This window comes from Danio rerio, chromosome 11 (genome assembly GCF_049306965.1).
Source record: "Danio rerio strain Tuebingen ecotype United States chromosome 11, GRCz12tu, whole genome shotgun sequence".
Lineage (NCBI taxonomy): Eukaryota > Metazoa > Chordata > Actinopteri > Cypriniformes > Danionidae > Danio > Danio rerio.
Genome location: NC_133186.1, coordinates 26,639,515 through 26,655,896, shown reverse-complemented (window position 1 = coordinate 26,655,896; position 16,382 = coordinate 26,639,515). Strand labels below are relative to the sequence as shown.

Sequence of the window (16,382 nt, the reverse complement as noted above, 5' to 3'; positions counted from 1 at the left end):
ACATGAGCATTATTGAGCATGTCTGGCGTAAGATGAAGGAATCCAAAGAATCTTGATGAACTCTGGGAGTCCTGCAAGAATGCTTTTTTTGCCATTCCAGATGACTTTATTAGTAAGTTATTTAAGTCATTGCAGAGATGTATGGATGGGGTCCTCCAAGCTCATGGGAGTCATACACTTATAATTTTAATTATTATTCCAAAATAATAGAAGTATTCTAAGTATCACAGTATCTGAGATTAATAAGCTCAGAAAAAAAATAAGAAAATAAAAGGCCTTAGAAGCATGTGCTAAAAAGCAAGAGCCAGAGAAAAACATTTAGCAAGAGAACTTACTTGTCTTCTTAAGTTAGCACTAATTCTATGCTGACCAGTAACTGCCAAACAAATATGACCATTATGTCACTAATATACATATTACAAGTTGTTTTCTACACCGAAATTAGGTCAGGGTTTAGGCTATAGGTCATGTCAGGATAACCCAATTAAAGCTAATTAAAAAAATTATGACAACTTGACATAATTATGACAACAAATTTAACTTAATTATGACAACAGCTAAAATTATGATAAAATTATGATTATAACTTTAGAGATTATACATATTGTGGTTTTGACACCCTTTCAGTAAAAACAGCAGATCAGCACTTTTCAAATACTGACTTTTGGAAAGAACATCTAGTACAGATATAAAGACAAACATATAACATATTTCAAAAGTCAAATGACAGAAAAGTACCTTACATCTATGAACTGTAGATACAAAAAGACAATAAAACTCATAAATGAGTAATATCAGAAAAATGTAAGCAACATGCATATTATTAGAAGTAGAGTCATAATTATTCCTTATAATAATTTATATATTAATCCAGAAAATATAATAGAAATGTTTATACACCAAAATCCTAGCTATGATAAAAACCAGTTTTTGCTTCTGTACCTATTTCTGCTGTCTGGTCTCCTCAGTGCATGTGATTTCAGGTTTTTCAGAGTCCTTGCCGTAAACCAACCCCCTCCCATATAAACATGAACCTGCAATGCAGCTGAAACTGGCCAAACTTCAAACCCACCGTGGTTTTCTCTGTTGATGAGAGCCTGCAGGCTGATTCTCTGAACTCAGTATATTTGTGCCTGAGGGAATGAAAAGTGACAGCGTGAGCCCAGAGGGACATCTAGCAGCTCACTCATTCTCACACGCAACTGTTAACAGATCATGTCACCACGAAAACCGGCTGAGACAAAGTGTGTAAAGATTCACGTGATTCACAATTTCAGTCTGTTGATTTCATGTGACGGCAGAATCTCTACAAGTCTGTGGATAAAATGTTCTGCATTTACGAGTGTTTACCACCAGGGGGAGTAGAAGCATAAGCAGCAAAATCAGAGAACGTGGTAAACCCTATGGGTAAACCAAAACAAACTAGTTCTGTTCAGTCGTTAAGGATTTGTTGTACAAAAAAAAAAACAACAACAAACAAACACTTTTTTTTCTGAAAAGTGGCATTCAGTAAGTTATAGTCATTTATTTAGCTATTAAATGTCTTGATTTTTGTTTTGTTTTTAGCATTTCAGCTAAAATTAGCACGTGGATGTAGCATGTAACGTTAGTGTAGTACTAACTTGCTATATTATTTTATTGTGCAGAACTAATTTACCAAAAAAAATTCAATCATGTCCTCATATCTTTTATATAGTCATGGTGAAGAATGATGAAAAAAACTACGAGGCCTGTTAAAAAGTAAAAAGGTAACATAATTGCAACTTATTGTCACAATTTTGCCTATTTTCTTATTTTATTTTCTTCAGAATTGCAAAAAACGTTTAATATTCTTAAAACAACGTCTAAATTTGGAGGATACATTTACAGTCATACATTTACATACATTGCACATAAAAACCGAAAATGTTTTATTTTTTTGGTGATACAACAGGGATTTGACTAAATAATAGAAATATGTTTTTGTGATATCAGTGACATCATGCATATGCATATTAAATTATCAGTCTGAGTATGCATCAGTCCTTAGTTTTGGCTGAAAGGCCTCCCTATCCACAGTACAGTCCTATCAACTATATAGTTTTATCCCCTATTTAAAAAAAAGGATCAAACGGTTGCAAGTACTTTGTTATTTTATTTATTGCATGGTAGATACAAGTTTTCATATAAAACCGAGGAGGGATGAAGGGCAAAACTCACTGTAGACACAAGGCTTGGGAAAGTGAAGAAATAAACTGAAGGAAAGGGTAAGACAGGGGAGTGAAGGAAAGGAACTGATTAAAAACCATCTGATTAAGACCTCAGGCAGTCTCTCTCGTTTTCTCTTCCCTCTCTGACTGCAGACTTTGGCCGTTTTCTGCAGACAGTTCCAATTTCAACCGTCTAAATTTAACCTTGAAGAAAAATGAACAGTTGAGCTGAGTAGAAGGGGAGACCAGGGGCAAAAGGAATAGAAAACTGTAAATGTCGGATTTTCTAAAAGTTATTTTTGTTCTTAAATTATTGTTATTATTATATTTTTAGGGCAGCACAGCGGTGCAGTGGGTAGCGCTGTTGCTTCACAGCAAGAAGGTTGCTGGTTCGAACCTCAGCTGGGTCAGTTGGTGTTTCTGTTTATAGTTTGCATGTTCTCCCTCCCTGTGTTGGCGTGGGTTTCCTCCGGGTGCTCTGGTTTCCCCCACAGTCCAAAGACATGCGCTATAGGTGAATAGGGTAAGCTAAATTGTTCATAGTGTATGTGTGTGAATGAGAATGTAAAGGTCTTTCCCAGTGATGGGCTGCAGCTGGAAGGGCATCCGCTGCATAAAACATATGCTGGATAAGTTGGCAGTTCATTCCGCTGTGGTGACCCCAGATTAATGAAGGGACTAAACCAAAAGAAAATTAATGAATTCTATTTTTAATATTGACTTTGTAAGGCCTCGTTTTTAGTCTTGCTATGCAATTAAAAACATTTTTCCCAAATATATCACAAGTGATGTTTAACAGAGCACTGACATTTTCACTGTATAACACTATAATTTATTTTTCTTCTGGATAAAGTCTTATTTATTTAGTTTGGTTGGAGTTTAATACTATTAAACATAATTAGAATTTAAGCTGAATAGTATTTTGCAAAATACAGTTGAAGTCAGAATTATTAGCCCTTCTGAATTATCATCCCCTGTGTATTTTTTCCACCAATTTCTGTTTAGCAGAGAGAAGATTTCTTCAACACATTTCCAAATATAATAGTTTCAAGAACTCATTTCTAATAACTGATTTGTTTTATCTTTGGCATGACAGTAAATAATATTTGACTAGATATTTTTCAAGACACTTCTATACAGCTTAAAGTGACATTTGAAGGCTTAACTAGGCTAATTAGGTTAACTAGGCAGGTTAGGGTAATTAGGCAAGTTATTGTATAATGATGGTTTGTTCTGTAGACTATCGAAAAAAATATATAGCTTAAAAGGGCTAATAATTTTGACCCTAAAATGGCTTTAAAAAAATTTAAAACTGCTTTTATTCTAGCCGAAATAAAACAAATAAGACTTTCTCCAGACGAAAAAATATTATCAGACATTCTGTGAAAATTTCCTTGCTCTGTTAAACATCATTTCAAATATCAAAGATTTAAATAATCAAACAAAAAAAATCAAAGGGGGTTTAATAATTCCGATTTCAAGGGTAACTAGTAAAACATTGTCTGTCATCTTGCAGATATCAAAATTAATCATTTTAAATGATCTATTAAAACTGTCATGTTTTTTAAATGTCCTGAAAAAAAAAATTTCTCTCCATTAAACAGCATTTTTGTTTTTTGCTTTAAATAAAACTAAAAGTTTGTCGTAATACTTAAGTAATTCTAAAAATAAATATAATATTAATTTACTAAATTACTTTCAATTAATAAAGTATTAAGAAATGTCAGAAATTTTGGGTTAATGTGATATTTATTTTGGTACTATAATTGCTTGAAAAAATTGCGTTTTTTTTTTTACATTCGATTATCAATATTCAATATATATTCTTAATTTAACTGAGCCATTTTCAATGCTAATAGTTTGATAATTGCCATACAGTATTTTTTTAAAAAGTTGTAGATATATATCTTTTAAACATGTAATAGAATGTACACGTGTAAAAAATGTACACATAGTCCCAATTTCCTACTGATTTAATGGCCTAAACACATTTATTCTATTTCCAAATGAATTAATTAATCTGCCGAGCTCCTAATCAGCTTAAGAAGAGCCTGTGGAGACAGTTAGCCATGATGAGTCTGAGCAGACACACATGCTCAACTCAAATAAATAAGTCATGATCATTTCCAACAGACAGCATATGTGTGAATGATAATGATGGGCATTTCATTAACACCATCGTTAATGTATTATTCATCACTCCAAATCAAAGTATATGAGCTCATACGAGCATGTTTACTTTCGTGGAAAGGACAGCCTTGTATATTTGTGTGCACGCTTTTATAAAAAATGAGGTAATCGGTTTTAATCTGTTTCAGATTACAGACCACAGTCAGGTGATAAGGCTTAAAACCAGATTCGCCCTCCCCCTAAAATGTCTCACAGACTCGGGTTTATAAAAGCATAGTTGTTGTCAAGCCCGAATGGATTAGGGATTTGTCACACCTGATAAGAGTGATCCTCTACACGTTGATGGGATCTGCTCCAAAACAACACATGTATAGATCATCCAGACCAAGGCATATGGGGCACCAGTCGAAAAAACATCATGTCCACCTCAAAGGTCCAGACACCTTCAGCATTTTCACATTCCATCCACATGATTCACTGTCTATAGAAGGACAATTGTGATAGATGGCAAATGACTGAGTTTCACAACAGCGATGGATCTTTTCTCCAGATGCAGTGTGTCAGGAACAGTTCAAATAACCCAAATAGTTGTAACAGTGGGTATTAGTGTAGATAATCAAGTCAGTCTAAGTTAGTGTGGTTTCTGTACAAGGTGTTTAATATAGAGGAGACAGGGAGAGAAAGAGCTGCAGTGGGTTAATACTCCACATATGGCCGGCTTGGCAAGCCAGCAACAGGTTTGCTTGTATTTAAGAGATGAAAAGAAATCGGGGGAAGGCTGGGAAGAGAAGCCTCTATTCATTTACTTCACTTTTTGGAAGAGACTCTGCGTATTTTTGAAGAAAGGTAGTTTTATGATTTATGATGAGAATTTAAAACATTTAACAGCTGATTGTGATGTATGTAAATAAAGAGCATATGTGTCCAGTGTAAGCAACAGTATATGCATCACATTAAAGCAGAGTCAACCGAAAGTTGCTGAGAGTTTTTTTTCCCCAGTATTTTGATGTATTACCAACTGAAATGGAATATTTAGTAGGGGGCGGAACTTGTTTTTGTTGCATCATTCCCTCATAGCAAACAAATGGTAAGAGGGGCGTAGTTAGCTGAAGCCGTCAAACTGACTTCAACTGAAAACCATCAGTCAAAATGTGGAAGCAAATGGTCAGACTTTGATTACCAAACAAAAAATAATAATAATAAAATAGTGGATTTGCACTGATTAAATCTCCACCGAAAGAATAACCACATGCACTTGCAAAATAAACACATTTTGATTTCACATGGCCTTTAAACTTTTGATTAAGATTGTTAACTCAAAAATTTAAATAAAATCCTCATTATTTACTCAAATTTAAGTGTTTGAAACCATCCAAAAAGAAACGTCTCCATACTATACAGTATGTGAAAAAATACAATATTTGATCCACGTTGTATGTCTAAATTTAAAGTATTCAAAGAGCAGTTGGGAAGGTGTGCCCAGACTATCTACTACTTCTGAATTGTGCAGCCATTGGACACTTTACTATCCCATGAGGCCACACAAGAGAATTTATGACTGTTTATAACTGACTTGGGTAGGCCATATGATGCTGACAACATGGCGGATGTAGTATGTTCTACATTTCATTCATACTACTTATACTGCTCTTAACTCATAAGCCACTTTTCTAATGGTCATGAAGTAAATTGAAATGTAGTACCAACTTTATGAAACCCATTTCAAAGTTTGTGATGTTAGTCCCCTCAAACACTGTTGTCATGTAAACAAACAGCTGAAACTCATAACCATTTTGTTTACAAATGAAAATGATTACAAATATTCTATTCTAATGAGAGTTCAAAAGCATGAGTTACTTTATAGTAAACAATCCCATGAATATAAAGTGTAACCAAATATTTATCAGATATTCAATGACCTTTTTAAGCATAGAGATGCATATTTGTTGAATGTTGATAGTATATTTTAAACATTGCAATTGACTTTTTATTACAAAAAAAAATTTAAGCACAATAATACACTAGGTAAAATGATTTTGCTGTTTGTTCAAACTACTTATTTAAAATGAGCGAGAAAAAAAACACAATGCTTGTTTATAGTGTACTTTCACTATATACAGTTGATTTCCTTTTTTTACAAGCTGTCAAAACAAAGGTTTTGGTTTCAGCACTTATTCACAGATGCTGATAATTAACAAAATTCCTAATATCAGTCAATATATCAATGTATACATTGGTTCAAATTTGACAGCACTTAAAAAAGCGCTGTTTGTGAAACTGGGTCATAAAGACAAAGAATTAATGTTTGTGAGTTTGGCGCATGTACTGTATATTAAACCATGGAAATCACAAAGAGCCTTTTTACATTTACAGGGTTCTTAGGAAATAGGAATTACAGTACATTTTTTAGTTTTTGCATTCACATTTGCTCCAAAAGCAAGAGAAAAATCCATGAATTTTTATGAGTGTATCAGTAACACTATACTGCAATGTTAGCTAGAAGGCTAAATTAATGCCAATGTACTATCACATTATAATAAACGTACATCATATTTTCAAAACTCAAAACATCAAACAATATTTATAGTTAGACACACTTTACCTCAAACACTCTGAAAAGGGTCCAGAGCATGGTACAACAAAAATATCTAAAATGTCCCTTAAAGATGTTCAATGGCAACAGGTTGCTTTTTTGGACAAGTACTATTTTCTTATTAAAGACTGAATTATACCATGATACTTAAAGGGCCATGAAACCCCCTCGATTCAGCAGGGTGTTTTCACACCTCTACTTTGGAAAAAGTCAGAAAAGTGGGCGTGTCCAGCTCTGTTTAGGGGGGAGTGTCGGAGGAACTAAAGTGGGAGGGTGTGGGAGTGTCTATTTGGGCACGCGCGAGTTTCAGTCAAAATACTCACACACAGGAGAAAGTGATGGTGTTTAATTAATTATGTGGAATTATTTGCCAAATTATTAAATGGTGGACTTTAACTGCAGTTTGGCTCTTTCATTCAGGGAATTCATTTCTGCCCCTCGCGACAAACGAGATATTTGATTCGAGGATCTGCTCTAAGCGTGTATTTTTCATGCAATGTTTGATACCGCACGGCGAATGAGAGAAAAAAAAAAACCTCAGCATTTCTCGGAAACTTAGATGCACACGGCAGGTAGCGTCAGAAAGCCGCGCGTGTTATTCCGGTCACTAAATGCAGTTAAAAACCCTACACGAGGTTAAAGTTTGGTTGTGGTCCTAACATGTTACGGTGCAATAGTTAACTTAGTTCGATACGAACAAACTGAATAAACAAAGAGCACTAGTCGCTGACTTACCAAATCTGTAGAGACAGGACAATCCACAGCAACTAGAGCCGCGTCTTTATGAAGAGAATACTACAAGCGAATCCGATCTCAGCATTTGCAGATGAGAACAGCTCTCAGGTAAACAATGTTCCTCCTTAGACACGTACGTTATTGTTGTTGAGCGTCGCGTACACCGTTAATCCACACGTGAGTCTGAGCTCTCACAGAGAGAAAAAGAAAACGAAACTTAACGGCAGCAAACTATAAAAGCAACACTTCTCGCTTGTTTTGCCAACACAACGTGGCGTCTATGTCGTGTAAACACAGTAATGAATATTAATGAAGTTGCACAATAGAGCGCGCTGATTGGTTTGAACCAAGCCTTACTCATGCATTAATGCAACACACTGTAAGACGTAATAAGACTCACTCTGGCACAGACGCCCAGTCTGCATGCTGGAATACAGGCTATTATATCATGATCGTGACGCAGCTTCAAAAATTCGTTTCAAACAGGAAGTACGAATTTGCTTGAAATAACGCAAAAACAACCAATTTACACTTTTTAATGAAATATAGGTGTCTTAATAGTGTTTTTAGCAGTGTGGGACACATATACGACAGCTCAAAAAATGTGTTTTGGTGTTTCGTGACCCTTTAAACATACTTACCACTTAGATACAACCACACCAGCTGATTCTAATAATGCTTCTACTGTATGTTAAATGTCCATACAATGGTACTGTTTGTACAGTTATCAGAGCACAGTTTTACTCAATCAGTTCCATGCTATACTGTACAACATCATTGTACCACAATACAGTAGTGCCTGAGAAAGTGTTCCAAGTTTAGAAATGAGAGGCAGTGTAGGAGAGAAGAGTAAATGTAGCCTTTTGCCTTTAAATATCCAATCAGAAAGATAAAATGAAATGTTAGATTGCCAAAAGACTGGAGACGGTGAGGGATGTTTACAGCAGGTGAGACAGGTGAAGTTGGTGGGACAAGGAGACAACACGTGTATTTAGTGAAGAACGTCTGCTCTTTTAAGCATGACACAAAGCAGTGCATGCTAAAAATAAGCCATGTTGACTTTGAAAGAGGATATGGCATGTAATGTTCTTACAACGCGATTCAATAAGATTCAGTAAACCTCGAAGCCAGAAAGGAAACAAAAACTTCGTGCGTCAACGACAGTCAACAGGTCCTTTTGTGTCTCCACAGCGCACGCAAGGTGTAGCTCATTAGATGTCAATCAAGCATAGGATACTACAACGAAACCATAGTTATGCAATGCCTGATATGATATCGGGCAGCAGTGTGTACTATACGTGAAATAAGCATGTCAGTAATATCAAAGTTAGTTGGTGAAGTGTGTGGCGCTTGTGTTTTTGGAGGTCTGCCAGCAGCGCGTCAGAGCTCATGTCTGCTGTACTGCTGCTGATCCTCGCGGTGTGGTCGGATCTCATCACTGAGAACAACACATGAAGACGGAGGACTTAGAAATTAACTCATGGTTAACAATAACAGCACATCATGCATCGATACGGATCGCCACCAAAGAGCTGGCTTGGACTTCGTTTGCGTCTTTGTAAGTGCCATTGCGTTTTATGTGGTGAAATAAGAAGTTTGAGGTGTACTGTACCTGTAGCTCTGCGCATTTTCTGTGTGGTGATAATGACAGCTGGTGTTAATAAGACGTGCTGACGCGAGAAGTTTGTGGATGTAACTCAAAGTGATCGTGAATTCTGGCTTTATTTACCTAAACTCCTGTCCAAAGTTTTCAATTTCTTGTGAATGAATGGCTACAGATGTCAAGCTCTAAAAAGAGTGCAAAATCATCGTGAAGGAATCATAAAATTAGCTTTAACCACTTGTGGATTATGTAAGTCTGCAAAAGTCATATTAAAATGTTTGGTGATTAATATGATCAAAAGTGATTTAAAATATCAGCCATTTAAAATATCACCAAATATTTCTATTTTGAATAACTCTGTTTTTTCTTGGACTTTCTGTTAATGAAAGAATGGTATAATACAATAAGCAGCATGACGACAACAACAACAACAACAACAATAATGATCAAATGTGTATAACAATACAAATAATAATATTTCTGAGCAACAATTCAGCAATTAGCCTGAGTTTAAAAATTAAATATATTGTAATATTTTTCAGTTTTAGTTTAAATTTTATTTGGTCATTAAAAAAACCTGCAACACTGCATATGTAAAATTCCTTCATATTAATTCAGTAGTTAATTTTTTTGTCTAAAGTTTTTTAGGCTAAAATAAACAGCAAATGATAAAACATAATGATAATAAAATATAAAATAAATGTATAACTATGTCAAAAATTTTCAGTTGATCATTTCATGAATATATATATATATATATATATATATATATATATATATATATATATATATATATATATATATATATATATATATATATTTTTTTTTTTTTCATATTAAATAACTGATTAATTTGTAAATTGATAAATGTATGCATGCATGCATAAATGTATGTACAATTTGTTGTATGTATATATGCAATACCCTATGCTTGTTTGTGCTGGTTTATATCCCCTTTTTGGCAGTTTAAATCCAGATTGTCTGCCACATTTGATCTTAGCTTTTCTCATTCCCCTGAATTAGGTTTGGGCTAAATTGTGTTTACGTTGTGACAGGTATACAGACAGCTCTGTGGTTTACCTCTCCACTGGCTTATCATAAGGAAATGTGATCCACTCTGAATCAACAGTCAACAGCTCTGCTTTAACAGCTGCAAGGGTGGATTTAGTTTGGGGAAAAAAGGTGGAAAGAGTAATCAAAAATATGTTGACATGTTGATGCACTGATAAGAAACAGTTCAGTAAATCTGTTTATCTCAAAAATAGTTGGACCAGATGATTTTAGAGGAAGTGAGAAGTGGTTCCAATTCATAGATATTGACAATTATGATTTTAATGTGGTTCACGTTGTTGCATTACAATCAAAAACATCATCCAATCAAAGTTTGCATTTATTTACATGCCTTAACCCTTTCTCACTAAACAAACTCAATGTGCAACATTTCAGCAAGATAGACCACAAGATCATTATTTTATATTCTTTTCAGCTACATAAATAGTTTGAAATCCTTATAAAAAATAGCTTGACAGTGGAAACAAAGTGCTGCTTCCAACCAAAGGAAATTCCTCTTATGTTCTGTCTGTGAGGTCCAGGGCCACAGTTATTAAATTCAGACTTCAAACTAACAAACCGGGCTTTTATGAAGCTTACAGTTTATCAGTGAAGTCACTGAGTGGAATTTATTAAAATAATGTCAAATAGAGTATAAGCGTTTGAATTTATGATGATGAACACCAATATTACAGACCTGTTTACTTGATTTCCAATAGGAGCTGTTGCATGGAAGTGTCTTGGCTATTTGAGAAGTGTCACTTGGTTGACTAATTTGCCATCTAGACTCCAAACCAAGCCCATTACTGCTTTCGGGTCGACTGGCCTGTTTGCCATGTGCACGGCTGTCCTAATGCTATAGTGTTTTAAACATAGATAAACAGTGTCAGGAGAATCACAGATCAGAGGATTAGCCCAGTTATTATAATTGACTGTAGTAGCTGTCACACCGCACTGTGCTTTCATGTGTGGCCAACATGCTGGTGGAAACATATGCTTTTCATGCTGGGTATCATGAGCTGAAGATAGCAGGATGAACAGCCAAAAGCAATGCTGCAAACAAAGGCTGGGTGTGATATTTCATGGTCATCCACATTCAAACAAATGAGTATGCTTGAAATAATAAACTACAGTCTCATTAAAAGTGCTAAAGCCTAATCAAAGGCAGATGGCCACTGGGTGTATGTTGAAATGTATCATAAAATAAAAAAATATATTAATAAATAATAAATAAATATATTAAATGAATATATTAATCAATAAATACATATATTAAAAACATTTTTAATGTACATATTTAATTTTTTTATTATTTTTTTTTAAATAAGTAAAATCCTTTATTTGTATAACACAACACAACAAATTGAGCATTCCCTGCCGCTAACTTATTAGACTAATGATAACGAACAAAATAAAAATAAATATCGGTATCCTTTTTATTTTTAAATAGTAAAAGAAGGAAAAGAAAGAAGTTTTTTATATTTTTATGTAACATATTCAAAAAGTGGTCTGCACCAATAGGGGTAGTGCATCGACACATGTTCTCTGGTGCTCATGGTGACACGAGTTTAATTCCTACCTTGAGGTCCTATTCCAATTATTCCCCTCTCTCTGCTCCCCACACTTTCCTGTCAATATGCTCTAGTGTTCTGTCCAATAAAGGTGAAAACCCAACAAAGGTGAAAAAAAAGATGTATATACATGAGCAATATCACACGCACATAGCAGTGCGTTATGGCTGTATATCGGCATTAATGGGAGGCGTGCCTAAGTGTCCCACCAGCCACGATATATACAACCATTCCGCACTGCTACAAGTGTAATATTGTCTTTGTAAAACTGTTTTACAGCATAATCATGTATGTACAAGAAAATCAAACACAGAGAGTCTAAAAAATGCTTTTATACAAGGAATTACTTACTTCCCCCATCCCTTCACATTAGCAGCTGACGTCAGAACAGCAGAAACCGTTGCTTATTTCACTATCGTCACTTTAGAGCTAGTATTTCAATGATTCTCTAGCATAATGTCTAGAGTAATGACAAAGCAGATGATTTTGCTCCCATTTTAAGATTATAAGGCTAAATAGCATAATATGCCATCAGCCTAGAGACATTTTTCAATCTGATTGGCTGATAGCCATGCGATATTCTGCTATAACAGGAACTCGTGCAGCCTCTTCTCTTTTACTCCGCCCACATAAAGAGACAGCAGATCAACACTACAGTATGACAAATATTGCAGCTGTTGGACATAATAATTTATTTTTGATGGATGATTATTAGGCGAGAATGTAGTTTAGATTGCAACTATGGAGTTTATTCATAAGGATAGTGCCTATTTTAAATATATATAATTTCAGAGATCGGCATCAGCCCGTCATATTGAGCATAGCAAAGATAGTTGCGCCACAAGATGGCGACAGAGACCACATAATAAGTGCTTAGGGGAAGAAACGTGACATTCTAAATAGATTTTTTTTGTACTGTATGTTGTAATGCTGTATCTATACTATAGTAATCTTGTAATGTTTACTTTGCTTTGGCTTTTTCTGGGTTAATTGTTGTGATCTCCCAATTGCAACAGAAATACTGGATCATTGTAGACTGATGGCATTTCATGCTGTTCAGCATTATAATCTTAAAATGTGGGCAAAATCATTTGTTTTGTCATCACTTGAGACATTACGCAGGAGAAGCATTCAGACACTAGCTCTAAAATGACGTGTTTTAAGCAACGGTTTCTGCTGTTTTGACTGTCAGCTGGAGATGTGAATGAATGACAGAAAAAAGTAGTTTCTCATCCAAAAGGATTTTTGAGACTGTGCCGATAAACAGCCATATCGCACTGCTACACGTGTGGTGTTGCTCATTTCTTTTTTTTAACTATACAAATAAATATAATTCTAAAGAGCTATAATATGAAAAGCTTTATTTATTTATAATTAAATCAGATATATTTATTTTAGAAAACTATAAAAATAACTAGTAATAAATAAAACTATATATGTATTTTATTCTAACATAAATCAGTTGATTTATAACCATTGGCTGACTTCTAAAGTGTGATTTGTTTGTTTTATAAAAAATATGCCAGATTCAAATAAATTAAACAATATATGTAATAACTATAAATACATTTTGAATTGTGTATGATTTCTTAATTGTCTGATGCATTGTAGTCTTGAATCATCTCCATTCATTTTCTTTCAAAGCCAGAGTATAGGTGACTAATTTGACTAATCAATTAACCAGAGTGTATGTGACTAATTTGAGTATATACAAGTATATATTAAGCAGAGTATATGTGATTAAACTGACTAATTTGACTAAATCAATTAACACGTACAGAAAATGTTTTTGATTTGACACTCAGCATTTTTATTCATCCACTTTTTTGTTTAGAATCATGAGTGAACTTTTATTTCCCAAGTCAAACACAAGCTACCGAACAAAATGCATTAGAAGCGAAACCGTTCTAACCACTTGATGAAAAAAATTAGACTGTAATTACTTAATGTAATAAAAGCCAGATAAAACAAGCTGTAAATATAAAAGACATTGTGTACAGCAGCTCACAGAGGGAAATGTCTAGGTGCAGATCAAAAGAGCTTTGTTGTTTGTACGTGTCCCAGTGAATGATTAAGCTGACAGAGTCTGAGACTGCGGCGCATTGGCTTGACTGCCACTGGAAGCCTGGTCATTAAAACTAACCCCTGCACGTCACACTGCTCCAAATCACTACCATATGGCTGGAAATGTTGGATCCCAACAGCTAAGACTCTCCCATGCTACTCTCTAATTTGTCAGAGCAAAATTAGAAATTGTGGGGGTTCTGGAGGGCACTCGCGAACTCTCGCAGTTATTCTCTTAATCTTCATCTTAACCCTTTCACACATACAATAGTCCCTCAGCGTTTCTCAATATTTCATCGTACATTACTTCAGACGGTGACTTGAGTGTCTATAAACCACTTGATTTCTACTTCATTGCTCTTTATACTGTAACTTCTGACGTGCTGGACAGAGATTGTGGGCTGCAAGTAGGTGGACATCTCAAAAGGCAGCTTTGTATTTGTTGTCATTCTGAAAAGTCACAGGTCCAACTCTCCCTCAAATCCCAGCATGCACTTCATATGTGGATGAATGCATTGCTTGTCTGGCGTGGTGTGTGGGTCAAGCCCCCCCTTCTCTTTTTCCCCCTTCACAAACTGGCTCACAAAGTCCAATGCAGCCTGACTGGAAACTTTGGAGAAATTCAGTATTCTGAGAAGTTTTCTCCACAAGAGAACTCACTACAGGTTGCGTAGGTTCGGTTAGATTGGGGAAGCATGTAGAGAAGTTTTATTTTGAAGATTGATGTGAAGAAGAAGGTGTGAAGAACATTGTCTCGAGTGAGATGCGGCATTAGATTTATTGGATGCACTTGGATTGTGAGGCACGATGTTCTATTGGCGAAGGCATGGGTCTTATGAACTGGAAACTCTGCCATGTGCACAGAGCGAGTTTGGGGTGGAGAAGTACACCTGGACCTCCCTCATGGACATCACCCAGAACGCTTGTGGTAAGAGATTTTAACTGACCCTGATGAGTGGTGGGACACAGTTTGGTTAAATTATCTATACATTCACAGGTCACCTGAGAGTTTTTCGGTTGTTGGTTTTTGATGTTAAGAAATTTTCATAGAACATGCATTGTAGTGATTAGTTGACTTTGTTGATTAGTTGATTAGTTGATTAGTAAAGTGATTAGTTGACTTCAAAAAGCAAGTAAACCCATTTCTTTTAAAGCGGTAAGTTGAATTTACTTTATAAGGCTTAATAAATACGTTGCTTCTAAATCGATTAGCGAAACTTTACTTCAAAAAGTGAGTACACTTGCTGCTTTTAAAATGATTAGTTGACTCTATTATGTAAAAAGTGGATAAATCCGTTGCTTTTAAAGCGATTAGTTGACCTTCAAAAAAGTTGAAAACGAGAGTAGTTGACCACACTTCGAAAAGGTGAAAATATCTGTTGCCTTAAATTTAAATAAACAAAGTGAACTTAATAGTTACAAGTAGTTGTTTAAAGTGAAGTAACTAATCACTTTTTTACACTGGGGTAATGCCATGTTTCCTCTAAGTATGTTTTTCATTGATTTGCTGGTGAAATATTGTGAGATTGTTCTCAGAGGGCGTATTTCCCCAAAGATGAAAATGTTGTCATCATATATTCACTCTCATTTCATTCTGACATGACTGTCTTTCTTCTTCCAAAATCAGATCTTTAGCAAAATCATTCAACATGCAACCTTCCAATTAATGAAAATAAATTGAGAACAATTGTTGTCAAGCTTTTAAATGGAAAAATTATATATCATATAAGCAAAGTCTAAACAATGTATCCACAATATTCCAAAGAAAGTTTTAGTTGCATAGGTCATTTTGAGGAATGTAAACAACAACAATGGTCCTAACATATTTAATGTTTTATATTTTTAATTTCCATTGCTTCTGAAATTCCAAAAAGAGACACATATTGAAAAATAATGTTATGATAGCTGTTTTAACATGAAAATATGATTGAATTGCCTTTTGTTACAGTTATAAAATAGTTTGATAACATGCAGGAAATGTTTATAGGCCAATGACATGACCACATTGAAATGGTCTACTACCTGTATTTTACCATTCATTTAGGCTTTAACAGTTCATTGATAACTAGCATAATCAAAGAATATTTAACTGAGCTCTATGAAAAGTTTTGTATGGCCAACAGTCAAAAATGCAATGGCTGTGGCGAGTCAGCAATACTGTGTCTAAAACGAAACCATTTCTCTCATTGAAAAACAATAAACACAATTATGCCAGGCACAACATTGTATTAGATTTTATCAAATATGAACAAAACATGGAGAAAACACCTCCACCTTCCCCAGAGAAACAGCCACACGCGGCACTGAATCCTCCGCCTTCAGAATATAAGCAGAGCTAGTGTTTCTTCCCATACTGATACAGTTCCGGTGAACGGTTAATGTCACTTTTTTCCATTTTATACGGTTAATTTTACAGCATCGATGTTGTAACTTAATTAAAATACAAT

At 34.8% G+C, this 16,382-nt stretch overlaps 1 protein-coding gene across 4 annotated transcripts in view; it reads left to right on the top strand.

Annotated features, from left to right (window-relative positions):
- The first annotated feature begins 8,909 nt into the window (after positions 1 to 8,909).
- The window catches only part of plekhg5a (pleckstrin homology domain containing, family G (with RhoGef domain) member 5a), a 74,225-nt gene continuing 66,752 nt past the window's right edge, over positions 8,910 to 16,382 (top strand). For 2 of the 4 annotated variants that reach the window (XM_073916728.1, XM_009306046.5), the window contains exon 1: positions 8,910 to 9,205. In XM_073916728.1, the coding sequence (XP_073772829.1) occupies positions 9,151 to 9,205 (55 nt within the window). In that variant the 5' untranslated portion in view covers positions 8,910 to 9,150. Of the gene's footprint in view, positions 9,206 to 14,531; positions 14,864 to 16,382 lie in introns of those variants that run through there. The other 2 variants (XM_021479837.3, XM_009306045.5) reach the window with 1 other exon arrangement.